Source organism: Talpa occidentalis, unplaced genomic scaffold (assembly GCF_014898055.3).
Source record: "Talpa occidentalis isolate TD23 unplaced genomic scaffold, MPIMG_talOcc4v2.1 talOcc4.13, whole genome shotgun sequence".
Classification (NCBI taxonomy): Eukaryota; Metazoa; Chordata; class Mammalia; order Eulipotyphla; family Talpidae; genus Talpa; species Talpa occidentalis.
The window spans coordinates 45,504,101-45,523,439 of record NW_023601322.1 but is presented as its reverse complement, the minus strand read 5'-3'; the positions used below and the strand labels follow the sequence as shown (position 1 = coordinate 45,523,439).

General features: G+C 39.4%; 1 protein-coding gene and 1 long non-coding RNA gene across 15 annotated transcripts in view; one reads left to right on the top strand and one right to left on the bottom strand.

The window, feature by feature from the left end:
- Positions 1-8,736, bottom strand: part of LOC129145602 (uncharacterized) — a 32,530-nt gene extending 23,794 nt beyond the window's left edge. For both annotated transcript variants that reach the window (XR_008551392.1, XR_008551391.1), the window contains exon 1: positions 8,703-8,736. This is a non-coding gene — a long non-coding RNA (uncharacterized LOC129145602). The remainder of the gene's footprint in view (positions 1-8,702) is intronic.
- EPB41L3 (erythrocyte membrane protein band 4.1 like 3) overlaps positions 1-19,339 on the top strand; it is a 189,345-nt gene that overhangs the window by 22,938 nt on the left and 147,068 nt on the right. For 3 of the 13 annotated variants that reach the window (XM_054694175.1, XM_037508806.2, XM_037508797.2), the window contains exon 1: positions 10,955-11,193. The exons of 1 other annotated variant lie outside the window; for it this stretch is intronic. In XM_054694175.1, coding sequence (XP_054550150.1) covers positions 11,130-11,193 — 64 coding nt within the window. In that variant the 5' untranslated portion in view covers positions 10,955-11,129. Of the gene's footprint in view, positions 1-7,831; positions 7,897-10,634; positions 11,194-19,339 lie in introns of those variants that run through there. 9 more of the 13 variants (XM_037508802.2, XM_037508799.2, XM_037508801.2 and 6 more) reach the window with 8 other exon arrangements.

Sequence of the window (19,339 nt, the reverse complement as noted above, 5' to 3'; positions counted from 1 at the left end):
GATTCCCCCTATAACCCTCTAATTTTTTAAACTTTATGTTACACCAAAAAGTACATGGTAGAACCTTATGTTATTTCTCACCTAAGATAATCAGTGTTTCTGTGTATTTTCTCTGTATCACACAAGAACTTGGAATAAAACCATGAATGATGTTTTTTTTTCCTTTGGGTGTCTGAGAGTTGTTGAAATTCTAGTCATGATATTTAGTGTGTTATGAGTTCTTTATGCCTGTTGTTAAATATGCCCATCTTTTATTGATACATTACTATGAAATGGGCAGCCAGCAACAGTAATAGGTTTCCCCTAAGAGTGTGATTATCCAAAGGTAGCACTGCCAAGGAAATTGAACATGTGTTCAACAAACAACCTGCTTCATAGAGGATAATGGGCAGATGCATATTTAACTTTGTGACTTCTACCAAGTACCTCAGGTGATATTTTAAAGATATAAGTTGGTGATTACTTTTAATATCTATGGTATCCTTCTTTTGAAGAATTCTTAACATTCAATTTAATTTTTGCTTTAGCTTTTTTCTACTCCTGTTTCTCTACTCTGCCTGCACATAAATATCACTTAGGGAATTTTTTTCAAAAGATTTATTTATGTATGCATACAAGAGCTGGGTGCGGGGGTGGGGGTGAGGGGTGGGGTGAGAGGATTCACCAGAGACAGAATGGGGTACAGAACAGGCAGACTGACTGAAATACACTGCTGAGGGGAGCAGTGGGCAAGACAGGAGAGGTCTGCTTCACCATGTGGGTTGCTCCCTGGCCAGCCGGGAATCAAATTCATGCTGCAGAGGCCATGGATTGCCTCACAGTGCTGTGCTCAACCCCTTGTGCCATCAGGGAGGCCCACTAAGGGAATTTTTAAAAACACTGATAACTGGGCCTCATGTCCCTGAGGTTCTGAGCTAATTCGTTGGGGTAGATCTGAAGCACTGATATTCTTAAATTAGCTTTTAATTTAAGCTTTTTATTTTGAAATATTGCAAAGGTACCTACAGTGGATGGAATTGGTCATACCCCTGCATATGTCCATCAGTGAGAGATCATGAATTTCAGTTGCTCTTTTTCAAAAGGAACCAAAAAACTCTACAGTAGTGCAACCATGGTTGAGGACCTCTGCTCTAGTGAAACAAAACAGAAAATGGAAGTACTATTTCAAGGGATATTGATATCAAAAGGAGCAGAATCTGCTCAAGGCCACACAAAGGCTTATGATATCATCTGGTACTATTTCTTAAGCATGATGGAATTCATGAACATGTATAAAATACCAAGTGCATGCCTGCTTGATTTTGTGGACTAATTTGGCAATGGGCATAAACACCTGGGAAAAACTCAGAAAAAGATGCAGGAAGTACAATGGTTTTCCCTTTAGAATCTTTATATTACAGGTTAACTTTAATCATAATATCTCACCTTCCCACTTAGGCAAATCTTAAAACCTAGCTCAGAGATAAGGAAAGATCTGATGAACAAATAGATTAGAGTCAATGGACCGAAACTTGTGGGAGAAAAAAAAGGTGGTGGATATTGTCATCAGGTTTATGGAGAAAAAGGACTGAACGAATGACAAAGTAATCTCAATATGTAATGGAGTTTTGTAGATCATTCAGTAACACGTAAATCGATTAGTACATATTCAAGTCAATATTGGTGCTGCTACCTGCATAATATAACTACGGGTAAGCCTATGTTCCTAAATGGCAAGCACCCGAAATAAATTTGATTTCAGAATTGAACAGGACTTTAAATAGGATCTTGCCCAAGTACCCACCTGATAGAGGACCTTTTTCTGGGGCATTCTTAACAGATGCTGTCTAGTATCCTATTGAATAGTCTAGCTGGAGAGATCACTACACCTAGACAGCCTTATCCACATTATTACAGAATGGCAGTCCTCTTTTATTGAATAAGTCAATAAGAAATTGACTAGAGGTACATCTTTCTACCCCGAAGTATGGGAACTATTTCTCATACCTCCCATGTTAGCTCAAATTATTTTTGATAATTAAATACATGAGATGTAAAATAAGATTAAATTTCTCATACCTATAGGCTTAATTAACTGTAAAACCAAAAATAATCCTATAAATTGGTATGAAAAATATAAGATCTATACAATAAAATTGACATAATTTAGTGAGTGTATAATGATACTGTCATTCTGAAACAAAATTTATCATATTATGCTTATGGGTAGAAAGATGTGTCTCTGATCAAATTCTTATTTCATTTGGCTCACTAGTTTTCACCAAGCAGTGCAAGGGGAGCCTGTTTGCAAATGTATGTTATACCAAATGGTATTCATGATTTAAAGTCTCTATTTTATAATCTTAAGATAGGCAAATTTCAAGCTTAACCAAAATTGCCAGCAATTAGTTCTCCATTTCCCATTCTAATGAGACATGCCTTGGCAACTTTGTAAAAATGTTTTGTGCACTTGGAAATTAAGGTCAGAGTTGTAGTGTTACTGCAATCTTCAATAAATGGGCATCTAATCCAATTATTGCTGGGATTGAGTACAGAACAATCTTTCATTGTTATTTATTACTATACTTACTGCTAATGAACTGCTGTTGCAAATTGATGCATACAATGGCAGGATACAAGCAATAACTCTTCTTGCAAAATGTGCGCTATTATAGTGTAGGCTTCCTTTATGTAAGCTCACCTCTGGTTGAATGAGGCTCATCTCCTACCATTTCTCTCTCCTCCAATTTATGTGAAACTTTTATCTGAAGAGTATACCAACTTTGTTACTGGAGGGATTTTAGTTGTACACTTGTCTCTTATTATCAGTTCTCAAAATTGAGTGTGATTTCCAATCACTTGGAGAGCTTCATAAAAGTGCCTATTCTCTGGACCCCACCCCGGAGGTTCTGATTTGTTTAGCTAGAGTTGAAACCAAAAATCTGCACTATTAGCAAGCACTCTGAGTTATTATATTACAAACGGTGTGAATGCTTTGATCACTTTCCCAGATTATTGTTGTCATGGAAATATGAAACTTACACTTCACAAACAACCTGGACTGAGAAACTCCTATGTCCTTCTTAGATTTGTTTCATTCACAAATAAGCCCACCTTGGATGTTCCAAGTCCCTGTAAACATTTGAACAGGAAGCCAATAGCAAAAACTTTCTTTAAAATCTCTTTGACCTATTAAACCTGAGGTTGATTTCAAGGGACAAAGATACTCTAGATGATATTTTCACTGATTTCAAAGACATTCCAGAAGCAGTGGAGTAGAGTGAAATTACATTGTCAGGTTGTACCCATACTGTTAAAGGATGATGTACAGTGAGGCAGCTGGAGCAAGGGGGGGGGGGCGGGGGGTGGTTAAGAGAGGGAGTGTGGAAACAGGAATCAAATTAACAACAAACATGATGTTTGAGGGGGGTGAGGGGTTAGTCATAGCTTTCTCAGTTTATAAAGTGAAACTGCCAAATGTTTTTCCTAAAGAGGGGAACGTAGACCTGTGCTTAAGAGAGTTATACCAGAATTCTGAGTGTTTTCTAATGCATTGTTTTCTTCCTCAGTGAATTCTTATTGATTGACGTTAGCATGAAATATAATAGCTGTTTAGGGTTTTTTTTACAACTTTTCAGAAATTAGAGAGGCTTGCTGGAATTTGTATATGTCTTCTGAAGGAAAGTGATTAAAATGTAAAGTGTTTTGGCATAACCCAATAGTGAGCATCTGTTTGGGATAGCAATGTATTTTTCAAATGGAGAATAGTTTGGGGACTGAATTTAGTAATAATGCAATTACCAACTCCTACTCTTTCTGTCTTTATTATTATATATTAAATACCCAAATATACAATATTCTTAATGTATTTTTTATTTTTATGTAAGGGGGAAGAATAGAATTATCAAACATTTAAACTTTATAAAGAAATGGCATTTTATTGTTAGAAATTATTCTATTTAAGTTGTGAGATTTATTTCTAAAATTTAATAGAAATGGAGAAAGTAAAAAGTGATTTAGTAAGGGTATATTTTAATACAACAGAATTTATATGTACTGACCCCACCTTTCACTTACAGACCTATATTTTTACAAGCACACAGAGTTAAAAAGGGTAAAATGAAATTTTGATAAGTAGGAATGAATTTTTTAATGTTGGATTAGTATTTCTAAACTTGTTCCCTCTCATATGAACATAAATTTGTACATTTTGTGCTGCATTTGTACTTACTGGTGTCTTTTAAATTTCATTTTACATCTGTGCTCTACATGTAGTACACATACCCCTGAAATGATGTATACAAACTCAGAATGAAGTCAGTATCTGGAAGACTTAATGAGCTATAAGCTTGATGCTGTTCTTAGAACCTAGTAACTCTTAAATTTTTATTTCAGAAGAATAAGCTTGTTACTTTTGAATTATGCATTCATCCCTGTATTTCTCTTATTTATGGCCCCCAGGAATTCTGTGACTGAATAGTTTGTGTCCTGATTTCAGGAACTAGATATGCAATTCAGATGCCCAATATTATCCAGAGCATAAAATAAGCTTTGACTAGTTACTGCAAGTGTTGTTAACATTTTATTATGGCAGCTAGTTGGAAAAGTTAACTTAAAGGACTGAACAATATGTAGATATTTTTAAATATCACAATGCTTTATGCAAGAGGAGTCTTGAGATTATCAAAGAGTGGCAAATGAGTGTTGGATGATTATTTAAGGTGCATATGCAGGGCTTGGTCAAGCTTCCAGAGTCTTCCTGCTGTTTGAGAGCAAATCTCTGGTGGGCTCACTGGACAGATTCTCTATTTCTTTCTGGAGTATTGTCAATGAGACAGATCATGTGTTGGTAATAGGCCCTGCAAATTCTGTCTTCACGTTAGCAATAAGCTTGCAGTTATCAGACAATTGGGATAGCAGGGCACCAGTGTATGCTATGGAGGTCTGTGGGTGGATGGAGGTTCCTGCAGAATCCTGTCTTTATAGCTTCTTACCTAAAGTTAGTTGTGCGCCTTTTCTATGCACCATAACTAGAATCTTGGCCTTCAGTGATATTTTTTATATACACTTTAAGGTAATTCTAGGAACCCCCAAAATAAGATTGTCCATGTAGGCTAAGCCTTAGTATAGTGGGTAGTGATCAGAAAGGGCTTCCTGAGAGCTAGTCTGGAGTCATAGACTCTATCTTCACATTTCATGGATTATTTCAGTATTTGCTGTGTGGATATGATAATTTAGGAATCTACTCAACAGAGTTCTCATGTTAATTCTGCACTAGTTCTGGGACTGTATGAAAGGCATTGCGTTGACCCAAGAAATGACTTTCTGTAACTTACTTTAAAAGGGCCATGAGGGGCTTCATACTGACAAGCATAAAGAATTCGCTGGGAGTGCAGGCAGATTTATTTTTGGTAGGGAAAGAGAGGCAGGGAGAAGTTAGTCTTTTATGAAAGCATGTAATTCTAACTCTAAGGGTTTCATCACCTTGCCTTCTGCTGTATTTCGTTACTTCTCTTTTCTATGTTATATTAATAATAGAACTCATTATTGTATGTCATTATGAGATCTAAATAGGTTTTTCATTATTGCTTTTCACTCATGTACTAGGATGTGATGATGTCTTTTTATTTCATGGAACCCAGCATTTTTTGAATCATAAGGAATTTTGGAAATAGTCCCTTAATTCCTACATGAGGAAACTGAGCCCTCAAAGAAAAGTAACAGTTTAGCTCATTAATCAACATCCATTCATTCATTTAGCAAAAAAAATATTAAGTTTTTACATTGACTTGCAGTGTACACAGTGAGGCACTGTGGGGAGACAGAGATGACTGAGAGGGGCTCCTGCATGATATTAACAGGTAGAAAGAATATACAGACAAAGTTATACATGCTGCACATGAGTTTTTGTTTGGCATCTTTTTCCCTCAATATCTGTGCTGAAAAACAAGCAAGCAAAATGAACAGCAGAGAGCCTTGGTGAGGTTCAAAGGGTCTTTATAGTAACTGCTTCCCAGATTTTTTATTACACTTTGAAGCACAGTTAGCTTTCACTCAAAATTTTGAATTCATAGAATATTGAGATAATCAGGTACCTCTAGTTTAAAAAAATGTTGGTACTCTAATAGTTTTTCCCAAGAAAATAGTAATTCATACACTATTGCTGATTTTGACTCCAACACCATAAAGATTAAGATTCATGAGTCAGGAAGAAAAGAATTTGCTTGCATTTAAAAAAATAGCAAAAATATGCCAATAAAATGAATGAAAATCTGTGTCTCCAATGGTAATACCAACCTAGTGTTTAAGTAATACAATTGTTCAAATCCAGTTTTAAAGGAGAGTGCGTTAGTGCATGCACACACACACAAAGGAAAATGAATCCGTGTCTTGCATAGGGTGAGATCTCGCGTAGGGTGAGATCTTATATGCAATATAGTATAAACAGTTGCATATGTACATTTTATGTGTGTGTATATAAGTCTCCAAGATTCACCTGATAGGAAATTAATAAGAGGTAATCTCAAAACATATCCCCTGGTATTTGAACTGTCGCCTTTATCTGCTGCCTGTAAAACAGTTCAGGTCCTTGCTACCTCTGACATTTGGAAAAAGCCACAGTCACTCCCTAGCAGCTCCCTTGTAGACTCAGTAGTGTCATCAGATTATTCTTCCTAAAACAACTGGTCACATTTTCTTGCTCAGAATTTCCCAAATCTGCCTATGTTCTACAGAATACAGGTCCATAAGCGTCATACAAATAGCAACCATAATTTTTGCGAACCTCTCTTCCATATCTCCCATGCAGCTTGAAAAATGCACTCCCTCCCTTTATTGCCCCTTTTCCTGTCCTAAAAACCCAGTTCAAGTCTCCTCACCTCCTGAGGCCTCACCCACAAACCAGGCCCACTAATCTCTGCCACAGGCATTTTATTGTGCATTCCATCTTTGGCACCCGATTTTAAATGCAGTATTTCTGAATCCATTTTCCCCTCCCTAAATGAGTCAGTGAGCTCCTGGAGGGGTGACTAAGTATTTGGAGGGAGCCTTAATCAGTTTAATAAATATGCCTTGGTTACTTGGGTAGAGGTTTAGATACTGGGAGGCTACCAGGAGTAATTTCCTTTGCCTACAAAATCAGAATGTGAGCCTGCTCCTCTCCGTTTCAGTGGAAAAAGCATTATCAATAATAATTTCCCCGTTAGGTTGGGAAGAAGAGCTTATGAGACCACCTGTAAGTGTGAACATTGATGGTGGGGAGTGGCTGGGGGTGGGGCGGAGATCGTAGGAAGGAGGGTGCTGTTAAGACCGTAAACCTCTTCCCTAACCTTAAATTCAGGTCTTCTCTATTAACTTAATATATCTTCAACACCCACCCTATGCAAGACGCGGCCAATTTGAATTTTTTTCTTGCAAACAACAATTACTGCAGTGCCCGAGCCAATAAATCAACTCTCTTGAAGGTCAGTTGCACCTCCCCCCGCCCACCATCCTCACAGGGGGTGTCTGGGAGGGGTGAGGAGTAGGGACAGAGCTGGACAGTAATCTAAGTGGGAATCCAGAGGCTAAAGAGGCAGGCAGCGGTCTCCAGGCGCTGTCCGGGAGCCTGACCCTGCGCCAGGATGGAGAGGCCGTGACAACGTAACTGTCTGAAGTACTGCGGTGGCCCCCTCCCCCGCAGCCGGGAGGCGAAGTCAGGACGAGGTTGGCTTTCTCTGCGCTGTCTCTGGGCGTGTGCCCCCGCCGCAGCTCCGCGGAGCCTCCGTGTCTCCTGCAAAGGCGGGCGGGGGAGCCGCGGCGAGCAGCCCGCGTCTGCGGCTCGCTCCCCACGCCCGAGCCTCCTGCGCACCGCCGAGAGGCCGCGAGCCCGAGCGAGTCCCCACGCCGCAGCGCGCCCGGGCCCCCGGCCCAGCCGAGGTAACTTTTGTGCCTGCCCGAGCGGGGGGATCGGGGGTCTCTAGGTGGCGAGGTGCAGAGGACGAGCCGGAGGCCGGGAGCAGAGCGCGCGGGGAGGCTCGGCTGACTCGTGGCCCCGCCGCCGCACCGCCACCCGAATCGGGGGGAGCCCCGCACGCAGCCCGGCCCCTGCACCCGGCCCTCCGCCGGGACCCCCGCAGCCGGAGCCGGGGCGCCAGGACCCGCGCGGAGGGACGTGCCCGCTGGCCGCGCCGCAGTAGCTGCCGGGCCGGCGCGCGGAGCCTCCGCGCCGGCCTCCGGCCTGGGGGCCTCCCCGGAGCCCTAGCCGAGAGGGGTGACTCGGTCCCCGCGTCCCTGAGCTGTCAATTTGCCAAAATTCCCCGTTCGGGGCGCCATGTTTTAAGTTACCCCTTGGGGTGGGGGCGCGGGAAGCCGGGCTGCGCGGGGGCGGGCGGGGCGCAGGGGACGCCGCTGCGGCGCCGCCGGGGGCGGCGGGCGGGGGGGGCCCTGCGCGGAGCGCCCCGCGCGCGGAGGCTGCGGGCGGGCGGGCGGGCGCGGGGCCGGGAAGGTGCGCTGCCACAAAGCATCCCCGCTCGGGAGCCGGACGGCCGCTTTTATGTAACTTGTCTCCTTCCCCAGCGGGGGCTACCGCCGGCCGCTCCAGCGGGAGTAGGGAGTGCCCTGGAGACGTGGCTCCGAGCCGGGGCACCTGCGGGCCCCGGGCTGCCGCCTCCACTCCCCGGGACTCCTGCTCCGGGAGGCCCGGGCGGGCCTGCGGCGGCGGGCCCGGGGGCGGCGCTGCTCACCTGGCGGCGGGGCGGCGGCGAGCGGTCCGGGATGGCGTCCCCGAGGGCCACTGCGGCGCGTGGGGGCGGGGAGGGCCGGGCCCCTGACCGCGGGAGTCGTGGGCTCCGCCGGTTCCAGGCGGGTGTTTCTGGGCCCCCGCTGCGGGGTCTCACTCACTCGGGTTCCCCCTCTTTTCTCGCCCTACTTCTCCCTCTCGACCCTCCCCCCTCCAGCCCCCGCCAAGTTCATGGCTTCTGCAATGCGGTGGGTGTGGTTGCCTAGTAAATTGTAACTGTGGTTCTTTGCGGTGGGAGCAATCTGTCCTCTTCGGTTTTTATTTTACGGATCCAAAGTTTTCTGGGATTTTCTCCTCCACTTGCAGCCCAGGGTTAAAGTTGGGGAGATTGTTGCGGAACAAATGGAATGATAAAGAAAACATGTGGTATTAATTACGTGTGGAGGCTGGGCTGAGAAATCCTGAGAGCCAGGCAGTCCAGCTTCCATTACGTGATTAAGTTGGCGTTTCAGCCTTTTCACTTTAGTCTTGCGGAATTGCATTTGCAGATATCCTGTCTTTTTGTTTTGGACCCATGTTGGGCGCTGTGAGCTGGCCAGGTGTGTTGGAGTTTCTCTTGATTGCATTAACTTTCTCAGAAGAAGAGTTCTCACACCAAGTGCTAAAAACATTCTTTTTAAATTTTGCACTGATTTTTTAAAGTTTCAAGAAAGCAAAAATGATAAAGCTCCATTTATATCTGGTAGCCATGGACGTTGCACCAGTTAAAATAAATAAAGCAGAAGAGCCTTACTAAGAAAAGGCAGCAGTGCATCAAGCCTGTGTGAACTCTGGGGAATGGGAGATGATTTATAGCTTGGTTCAGCCAGTGTTTAAAAAAATGCATGGTAATTTTGGTATCAAACTTTTAAAACTCTAGTTGGAGTAGCAGTTATTTCAAGAGGAAATAAATTCTAAATGTAGAAGCTTTACATTAGTTAATTTCAGAAAGCATGGATGAAATTAAATAAATACGAAATACTGTCATTTGCATGAAGATTTTCTGAAAAGTGAGATGGCAGTAGCACAAGTTACTGCATAAAGTGAAGCTAGCTAAAAATCTTTTTTAAAAAGATTTATTTTTTATCTATTTATGCATAGAAGAACTGGAGTGTAGGCCAGAGGTGCAGAAGGTGAGAGGATTCACCAGAGACAGAGTGGGGAGCAGAACAGGCAGATCTACTGAAATACCCTGCCGAGGGGAGCAGTGGGTGAGACAGGAGAGGTCTGCTTTGCCATATGTAGGTTAGTTCCCTGGCCAGAGATCGAACTCAGGCCATGGTGTTGATAGGGATTTAATCCCTAGGCCACCAGGGAGGCCCCAACTAGCTAAAATTCTTTAGGCAAAATACTTTGTGCAAAACAAGATGTCTTGTGAATGATCTATCTATAATGAAAAGGTTAATCACTTCATTTAATTTGTAAACTCTTTAAATGAAGGCTTAGGAGAAGATGTAGATTAAAGGTCAATGCCTCAATGAAATATTAACATTTAATTTTTAAGTCACCATGAGTTTGATTTAAATTAAAAGCAATTTCGTCAGTATTTTTGCAGTGCTTGAACTTTTATCATATTTGAATTGTGTAGAAATAGGAGATCAAGGCTATTTTTAATTGATCAGATGCTATTTTATTTATATGTTGCCTTTTAAAAACTGGTTGCTGAAATGCAGTGAGGGCCCACCCAGGTAATAGACAATCTTTCATGTTTCAGAGATGTGGTATTGTTATGTTGTGAATCTTTTCTGGATTTACTAATGTTTAAGGATGTCAAGAACATTCATTCAGGATATTTTTCCTCCATCTTGTAAAATACAGTCATAGTTTAATTTGGTACTTTTAAAAGTCTTAAAATATACAAATTAGAATTCCTGTTCTCTCTAGTAAAATTGAACACCAAGAGTAGTCTGCAAAGTAAATACAGGTTTCTTCTCTGTAAATTCACTTTGAGGAACAGAAAGATTTCATAAGTACTCTACTATCCTGGTCATCTTTAGTGCCCATACTCTCATTCAGGTATCCAACTATAATTTTCCCCTGAATATCAGCTTTGTTGTGGAATATAAGCTTACTCTTGAAAACCATGAATCAAATTTATCTTTAGCACCACTTCATTTAGAGAGATCGTTAGTTGTACAATTGCTGCATCTATTTCTTTCAAAAGGCTAGCTGCCTGCTAATTTGTTGAGAATTCATCAGACATTCCTGGAGGGCTCTGCTGTCATTTGATTTGCTTTGCCTGTAAAGAAATATGCGCTCAGAGCAAGGACTTGAGCGGTGAAGTCATACCCTGCCTGGTGTTGTGACATCACTGTGTCTCAAAGGAAACAAGGGTGGGGCTGGCAAAACCAGCAGCCTGAAGTGCCTTGCTGGCTTAACCTTTGCCTGATGAATGAATGAGATTCTCCTTTCTCAAATTGAACTGCATCGGAAGGTACTGTTTGGAGAACTGGAAGGTAGCTATGAATGCAAGATTGCAGGGGAAAGTGTATTTTATAGATTAAAATGTTTTTGTGAAATAGGAAATTGTAAGGTAGCTTTGAATACAAAACTACATGAGAAAGTGTGTTTTATAGATCAAGAAAAAAAGTTTGTGAAATAGTAAAAATCATTGAATATTCTTTAATGAGGAAAATATCTTTAAAAAGGACTATTTAAAAATTATCCTAAGAACAAGAGTAGTGAGCTTATTTTTTATTTACGCATAGAATTAATATATTTCTTACTTTTCTTTGTACCAAAAATAGCATTCTTGCCAGGTTCTCGGTTTCTGTTTGTATTTTCTTTAAAAGTATGTGGTGGAAAAAAATTAAAAAAAAAATAAAAGTATGTGGTGTTTATGCAGATAGGTTATTTTCTTGTCGGCAGTGTTCTGTCTGATATATTTTTAAGTGATGATGTTTCAGTTGGCAATGGGAAAAGTTAATAAGCTAGAGATTTCACAAGTTTTGAAGATATCTACAGTGATTTTTGGTAATTTATTTCCATTTAAGTGTTTGTTTTATTTGCAAATTATTTTTATGATTTAGCATTTTAATCTTGACTTAGAATTCTGGTGTGGAGGTGAACATCAAAACATTTCACCTGTATTAGTGTTGAACAAATTATAAAGGAAGTCTGAAATACTGAAGCTATAAAGTGTATATACTTGTAAAATAAGTATATTTTATGTTTTGATATCTGAATTGAGTGTGATGTGAGCATAAAGAAAGGAAGAACCACAGAATATTTGTTTATGTCCATTTTCATCTCTGTACCTCCTTGGTAAGAGGACTGTCTTTTTTTTTTTTTTTAATGTGAATGTCTTAGGTATACAGGAACCCTGAGCAGTTAACTGTGTAGCCATTCCAGAACATAATTTCCAAGAAAGGGAAGGAAAAAAATGGGAAGAATGGCGCAAGTAGAGAAGTTGAAATTAGGTACCAGAACTGCAGTTTACTTGGTTGAAATGTCTTCAGTACTGCATTTTTAGACCTTTCAATGATTGGTTAAATTGCACACTTTAGGATTGTAAGCTTCTATTAGCACAAAACCCCTAATTCTTTCGTAATTTGCGTAAGGGGAAAAGGCTGACAACTTAATTTTTAGATTGCTGACATTTTGATACGTTGTTCTTACAGCTTTTTCTTATATGCTTAAAAAAACAACGACAGAAAAATCTGTATTAGACCTAGAAAACAAATGCAGTATTTAACCTGCCGTGACTTTTTCTTTCCAGTTATACTGAGTGAGTGCTTGATGTGAATGGGAACTTATTTTTCTTGGAGTTTTATCCCCAAACCAATTGTAGGCCTACATACTTAGAGTAGATGCTTATGGCATTGAATAAAAAAACTGAGGCTGTTTGTGACATATTTCACTACCAAAAGATGATTGAAAACTAACTGCTGCTTTATTTACAAATGAGACTAACTGGACACATATATGTAGTCATCATTTTTCCTGGCATCATCCTCTTCATAGTAAGCTTGCTGTTCTGTCCATAACTCAAATGAGGTAGGTTCTGGAGGTTTTGCCACAGTAGAGAAAAGAATACTGCAGGTACCAAGAAAGAGAGAATGGCTTCTTTGAGGGAAGCTGTGCAGGCCGCCTGCTCCTTTCCTGCCAGATCTGATGAGTATTGTGGACATTAGTGTAGAGGGAATTCTCAGAGGGGAGAAGAGGGTTGACTGATTGTGACAAGTGTTGAATTTTAAAAGCGAAAAAAAAAATTTTGTTGTAGATCTCTTTTCCTTGGTCATTTTTGCGTATGCAGTGTTTCCATTCTCAGTGAGTTTCTGTGTATTTTATTCAAGTCCCAAACTTCATCATTTCTAAAGCAAACTTCTTTTTTCTCCTTTCTACATGTTGGAATTAGGATACGTGTTACATGTGCCCTCAGACATGTGGCAGAGTGAAAGCTGGCAACTTAGTTCATTGATTGTGTGCATCAAAAACTGGAGACTGGGTATCAGTTGATTGAAAGAAAACCTTGGAGACAGTGACAGAGCACGCTCAAGAGATGTACCAATAGTGTAGATACATAGAAGATGGTTGTTGGAAAAGCATAGACAGGGAGAATGGAATCAGCATGCAATTCAGAAGTTAGATTCTGATCATGTGAAGAATTTTTAGGTATGCCTTGGTCAGTTAATTTTGTTAATTTTCTTTATGTATGCCCAAGAGACCTAAAATAGCTCTTTAATGAAAAAGTTAAAAATCCAGTGTATGAGTCATACCTTAATTGGCAGAGTGCTACTGCTGCATAACGTGTATCTCTTATAATTAATGGTGTCATGAATTCTATGAAATATAGTTTGTCACTTTTCTGTGTAAATGCTGAATGTCTTATAATGTTTAGTGCTTGTTTGCGTGGCCTATTTTATGCATTAATAGTTATGTTTCTTATTTACATGCCTTTATATGAAAAAATCTATTAAGCAGTTTGCATTTTGCAGTTTGACTTTTCCTTCTTGGTCCTTGGAAGATGATTGGGCTTTGATAGAGATTATCCATTGAGACGACATTCCATATAGGGCATTCTGAAAGTCAAGTGGTTTTACTTTAGTAGGAATGTATCCTTTACACTGGGGAGCAGTGAGAGATGAGACTAATAAGGACATGTAGGGCGAGATTGTTGGAAGGTTTTTGGATGAAACTAAGGTCACTTTTGAGCTTTGCTAATGGGGACTTATTGAAGGCAGTTGAGTAGGGAGGAAGAATGCTTATCTGGTGATAAATATAGGATGTATTGGAAGAATTGTAGTCTAGAGATGGATGGTCTTTTGGAAATGGAATAATCAAAAATTTTCAAAAGTTAAATGTAATGATTTTGGGAACTCACCAGATATATCAATATATACTTGGTCATGCTTAGTTGAAGATTAAATATTACTTTTAGGACTGCTTGGAATGGAAAGTTAGCAAAGTGTAACATGGGAAGGTTTTCATGCTTATATATCATTCCAGATAAAACATCTTTGTTAAAACTAATGTATGCTCACTTTAAAATATACTCTAACAATACTCTGGTTTCTCTTCAGATGGTATAAATCTTGCACCCTTTAAAAGCATATTCTTACAATACTGGAAAACAAAAAGAAATCTCACCATCTAGAGATAGCAGCTATTAATATGTTGGCAAACACCCTTCCACAGCTAACTCTCTGAATGTTTAATATGCGGTGTTGGGTTTTGGAGTTAGACAGACCTGGGTTGGACTCCTAGGCTTGCTATTTAATAACTGGTATGAGATAAGTCTCTTAACTTTCTTGAGTCTGTTTGGTCATTTATAAAATGAGCATAATGCTTAGATCTCCAGGATATGAGGACTAAAAGTTAGAACAAGTGCAAAAAACTATATACATAGTACCAAATATATGATAAGTGCCTAGAGTAAATAGCAAAAGCTGTATTTTGTATATGTACAGATTTGTAGGTAGGCATATAATATTTTGCACAAGTAGACATTTAGTTTAAATACTAATATATAAATTTCCTTTTCATGCAGCAGTATGTCTTAGGAAGCTTCTTTCATGCATACAAATTTATATCTACATCATTATTTTTATGATAAATATTTTCTTTGGGTCCTGTGCAATACTGGTGATGATCATTACATTAATGATGATGATTATTTGAGCCTTGTTATGCAGCTCCTCGTCCTCCTCACTGCCTACACTTTTCATCATTATCTTATATAAGCACACATATCAGAGAACATAAGGTGAAACAGAACATTAGGCAAAATTAAAATCTCTAATGATAATTATGTACATCTCAAAGTTCTGTGTTAAAAATTAGTTTTAACAAACTAAAATGACAAGCCTTTTGCCATTTATTTCCTGACTTCTTAATTCTAACTTGAATGTAGAGTCTCATCACAAAGGGTTCCTTCCCCTGCACAGGCTAACCTTGAAGTCCCAGGTATCCACTGGCTTCTCCTGTATGTCCCAGCATCCAGCATCTTACCACTGGCAGCTGACACCAGCCCTATAACTAAACTAGCTCCACATCAAGACACTTCAGAGTCTGGAATCGTTTAAGAGGTGTGAAGTCATTGCACTCCTAGAGATAGGCTAAAGCAAGCTTTCCTTGGTCTTGTTATGGGTATGAACCCATCTGTTGTTTTGAGTAGTAGATGTTATCAAATGTCAGATTTAGTTCATGTATTTCACACAGATTCTCCAAGGATATGGGCCAAACAACTATGATATTGACAAAAGCATGGTTTTGACTAATCTTAGGTTTACTTGAAATCTAATCTTGTTTTGCCTGTATTCTTGCAGTTGAGGAAAATACTTTTATGATCCTCAGATGGTACAAACTGAAATGGGGCACCTAGACTTCTGTCAGGCTGTGCCACCATGGAATCTGCATGCGTAAAGATGGGCCTGAGCATTGCTGCTTTTATGTCATTTGTTACTGCATCACAGAGTTACTGCATCACAGAGACAGAGTTTTTGGTAATTTCATTGTAGGGAATTCTTATTTAGTCTGTGCTGTTAGGTGATACATTTCATTAATTTTAAGAGGATTACTCTTACTGGACTAAAAATAAGATTGAAAAGTAGAGGTTGACTGATTTGTGTGCTCAAGACATTTGGAAAGTTTTCCCCCTTAATTCTTGAACTCTAGATAGCAGTAATTCATGGAGAGGAGCTGTGTCATAAAGACATTGCTAGAGAAACTAGGTGGAAACACCTTTTAGCCTTGAGCTGGGTGGCTCTGGGTAGGCTACTCCATTTCTCTGGGCAAGGTCCCTCAGCTATGAAAGGGTGATGGTGGCATTATGTCAAGGTTGAAATGAATCTGTGTGTAATGAGTGCAGGCATGATGCCTTTGCTTGCTTTGCTTGTTCCTAGAGACCTATATTGGGGATTGTGAGAATGCAAAGATAAATCCTTAAGGAGAATGTGGAATTTTATGGCACAATCTCTAATCCAAAAGATTATCTTCAATAAGAATAAGTATTTTGTCAAATTTGAAGCTCCAAATAACAATGGGGGTTTTCAAAGAATTAGTCACAGTGATTTCAAATTTTTATTTGCAATAGAATCATCTGTAGAATTTGTTTAAAAATGATTTTTAGGGAACCATCACAGTTCTCATTTAATAGGGCTAGAGTTGGGTCCAGGCATCAATGTTCATCAAGCACTTCAGTAAATTCTAATATAAATGGTCCTGAAGCCGCGTGGGAGATATACTGTCTGAAGGAATCTTGTTTTTCCAGTTTACTGGCTATTGTCTGGTAAATATTTAATCAGGAAAAGCACTGTAAATAGTACCAATGTTAAGAGAATGCTTAGAATAAAGGAAAGAGCCCTGTGTTTGACTCAGACAACCTGGGTTTTCATCATGGCTGGTCTATCACTTTCCCACTTTTGTCACCTTAGGAAATTATATAAAATTTAAAAGGTTTAGAATGTAGAACTAAGGCTTAGTGCTCTTATCTGTTAAGTAGGGATGCGAATAATTATGTAGCATGATGGTCAAGAATAGTAAATGAGAATCTACTGAAAATATGTGGTTGTTAATACGTCTTCATTTGTGTTTCGTTTTCTTTCCTTATGGATGATAATTGAAAAGTGGAGTAAAATCAAATAGTGAAGAAGAATTGCTTTTGTGTATAGATGTGATTCCACTAATTAAAATCATACTGAGATATAAGTTAATAAGTTATGTATGTGAAACTTAACAATGGTTTAAAAGCTTTATTTTCTTTATAGATATACTATTTTGGGAATACTATATAAATGATAGATGGTCAGATTATGATATATGTTAATTAGCATTTCCACCCTATACGGCTGTCCATGAAGTACCTGCATCTCACAAGCCATGTACAGGGGCAACAAAACAAACATCACATGTATTTCACTTTCAGATGGCTGCAAATTTCGATTTCCTAGACTCCAAACTTATCCTAGAGGGAGCTTCCAGGCTTTGGAAGCCTTTCTGACATTATGGCTCTGTTTTGGTACAGAGAACCAGCAAGCTAGATGAGTTTGAGTTTTTTAAGCATCTTTGTAAATTTATTTATCTATTTTTAATTGAGGTAACATTAGAACCCCTCCCCATCCCATCACTTATCGCCACCGTAATGCACCTATCACCAAATCACCCAGGGCCCCACACCACAGTGCTAGTTAAGCATCTGCAGACACTGGCTTTTCTCCCTCTTATTGCAACTTCTCAGGGATCATGGAACTCGCATCTTGGAGTCACCTCTAAGAGTGTTTCCATGTTAAGATATAAGATATTAACTGTGATAATATCTTATGTAAAGGACAGAATACAAATATTGAATTTCATTATCTTTTTCTCTTACTCAAACTTCATCTGAAATGTTCCTCTGAAACATTTATTACTTTTTGTCAGTTTTTTCTGTTATTTCTATATGCTCTGATTTAAGAGTTGGTTTTCAGTGTGGTGATCTCCTTGCCTGTGACTTCTCCGAGCTAGAAATGTAGAATATATGCTCGTTGTAGTATGCAGAAGAGCCTGTCTCGCTGGTCAAAGCCAGGGCAGCCCTCTGGGTGAGCATCTCTCCCTCACTCCTGCCTAATTTCCAACACCCCGTCTCATTGGATATTTACTGTCTCTCCAGATGAATCCACATCTTCACTCAAATTATCTCTTCTCTGGATGACTCTAGTTCAAGTGTCTCTCAGGCTGAAGAAACAAGCAACATAAAACAAACCAACTGGTCTTTTGACTCAGCTTCCTCCTCAAGCTGATTGCCAGTGTTCCTCCTCGGCTGCTGGGCTATGAGCCAAATTCTTAAAATTATGATTTGTCCAGGCAGGATAACTCACTTGGCAACAGAGACAGTTAATTTTTAAAAACTCACTAAAATATACAGAAATACACATTTAAACTGAAAAGACTGATGACATGTGCCAAAACATGACACATGGAACTTCTGTGAAGTTTTGTTCCTTTGTTCTTTCTTTTATTCACTCATTTGTTTATTCCATAAATATTAATGGATTGCTTGCTATGAACCTGGAAATTCGCTTGGTGCTTGATTGCAGCCATGAACAGGGCAAACCGTGTTCACCTCTCCTGGACCCTGTATTGTAAGCAGGGACCAGGCAATAAACCTTTCACTATCCCATTTATGAAACAAAATGCCCCTAATATCAACACTAATTCTACTATGTATATGTAATTCATACTAAATATATGTAATTTATACTAAATATACTAAATATATGTAAATATATATACTATACTATAGTATACATACTATACTAAATATACATACTAAATATATGTAAATACTATATATATGTAATTCATTTAGTAATTCATACTAAATGTATGATTTCAGGTAGCCATGAATGCTCTAAGCCATGAGCACTCTGTAGAAACTTTCCATACTATCACTTGGGGACGTTTTAACACTTTATTAAGTCGTTCTTGTTTGAACCTCTTCTGTGCAAGTCTGATATCAGTTCTTTAAGTGTTACTAGCAAGGGCCACATCTTTAATCACCTGTGTCTTGGACCTATTATAGTACCTTACACTGGCCCCTGGGTAACTGCCTAATAAATAGCTTTACTCTTACCAGTCCACTTTCCACCGTTCTGTGATATTTTTTTTTTTGACTCATTGAAGACTAATTTATTCTATTATTCATCTCAGAAGTGGATGCACCATAAAACTAATGAAGCTTGCACTTAAGTTTGAATTTCTAGTCTTTTTCTTCAAGAAGGTCCCCCAAATTGTAAAAGCTTCAGCACTTACAGAACCTACATCTGCCTCTGATGCCAGCCCACAGTAGAGTGTCCCTTTTCTGACTTCTGACTGCAGCTCTAGTTAACCAGAGTCCAGAGCTTGTGTCCCAGCTCATTTCCCTTTGAAGTCTGTCATGGGTACATAGGAGAGAGACATCCAAAGGCTTAAATTTATTTGTAACTTGACTGAAGCCATTGAACCTCTTAGAGGCATAAATTGATATGTAAATGTGTAGAACAACCCCTTTCTTCCTCCTACAGAATTGTTTGATCAAATGGTGTAATTAATGTGAAAGCACTTTTCAAGTTGTAGAGATAGAAATGGTAAAAATTAACTGTATTTTGGGGGAGTTAAGATAGTGACTAGAGGGAAAACATCTCT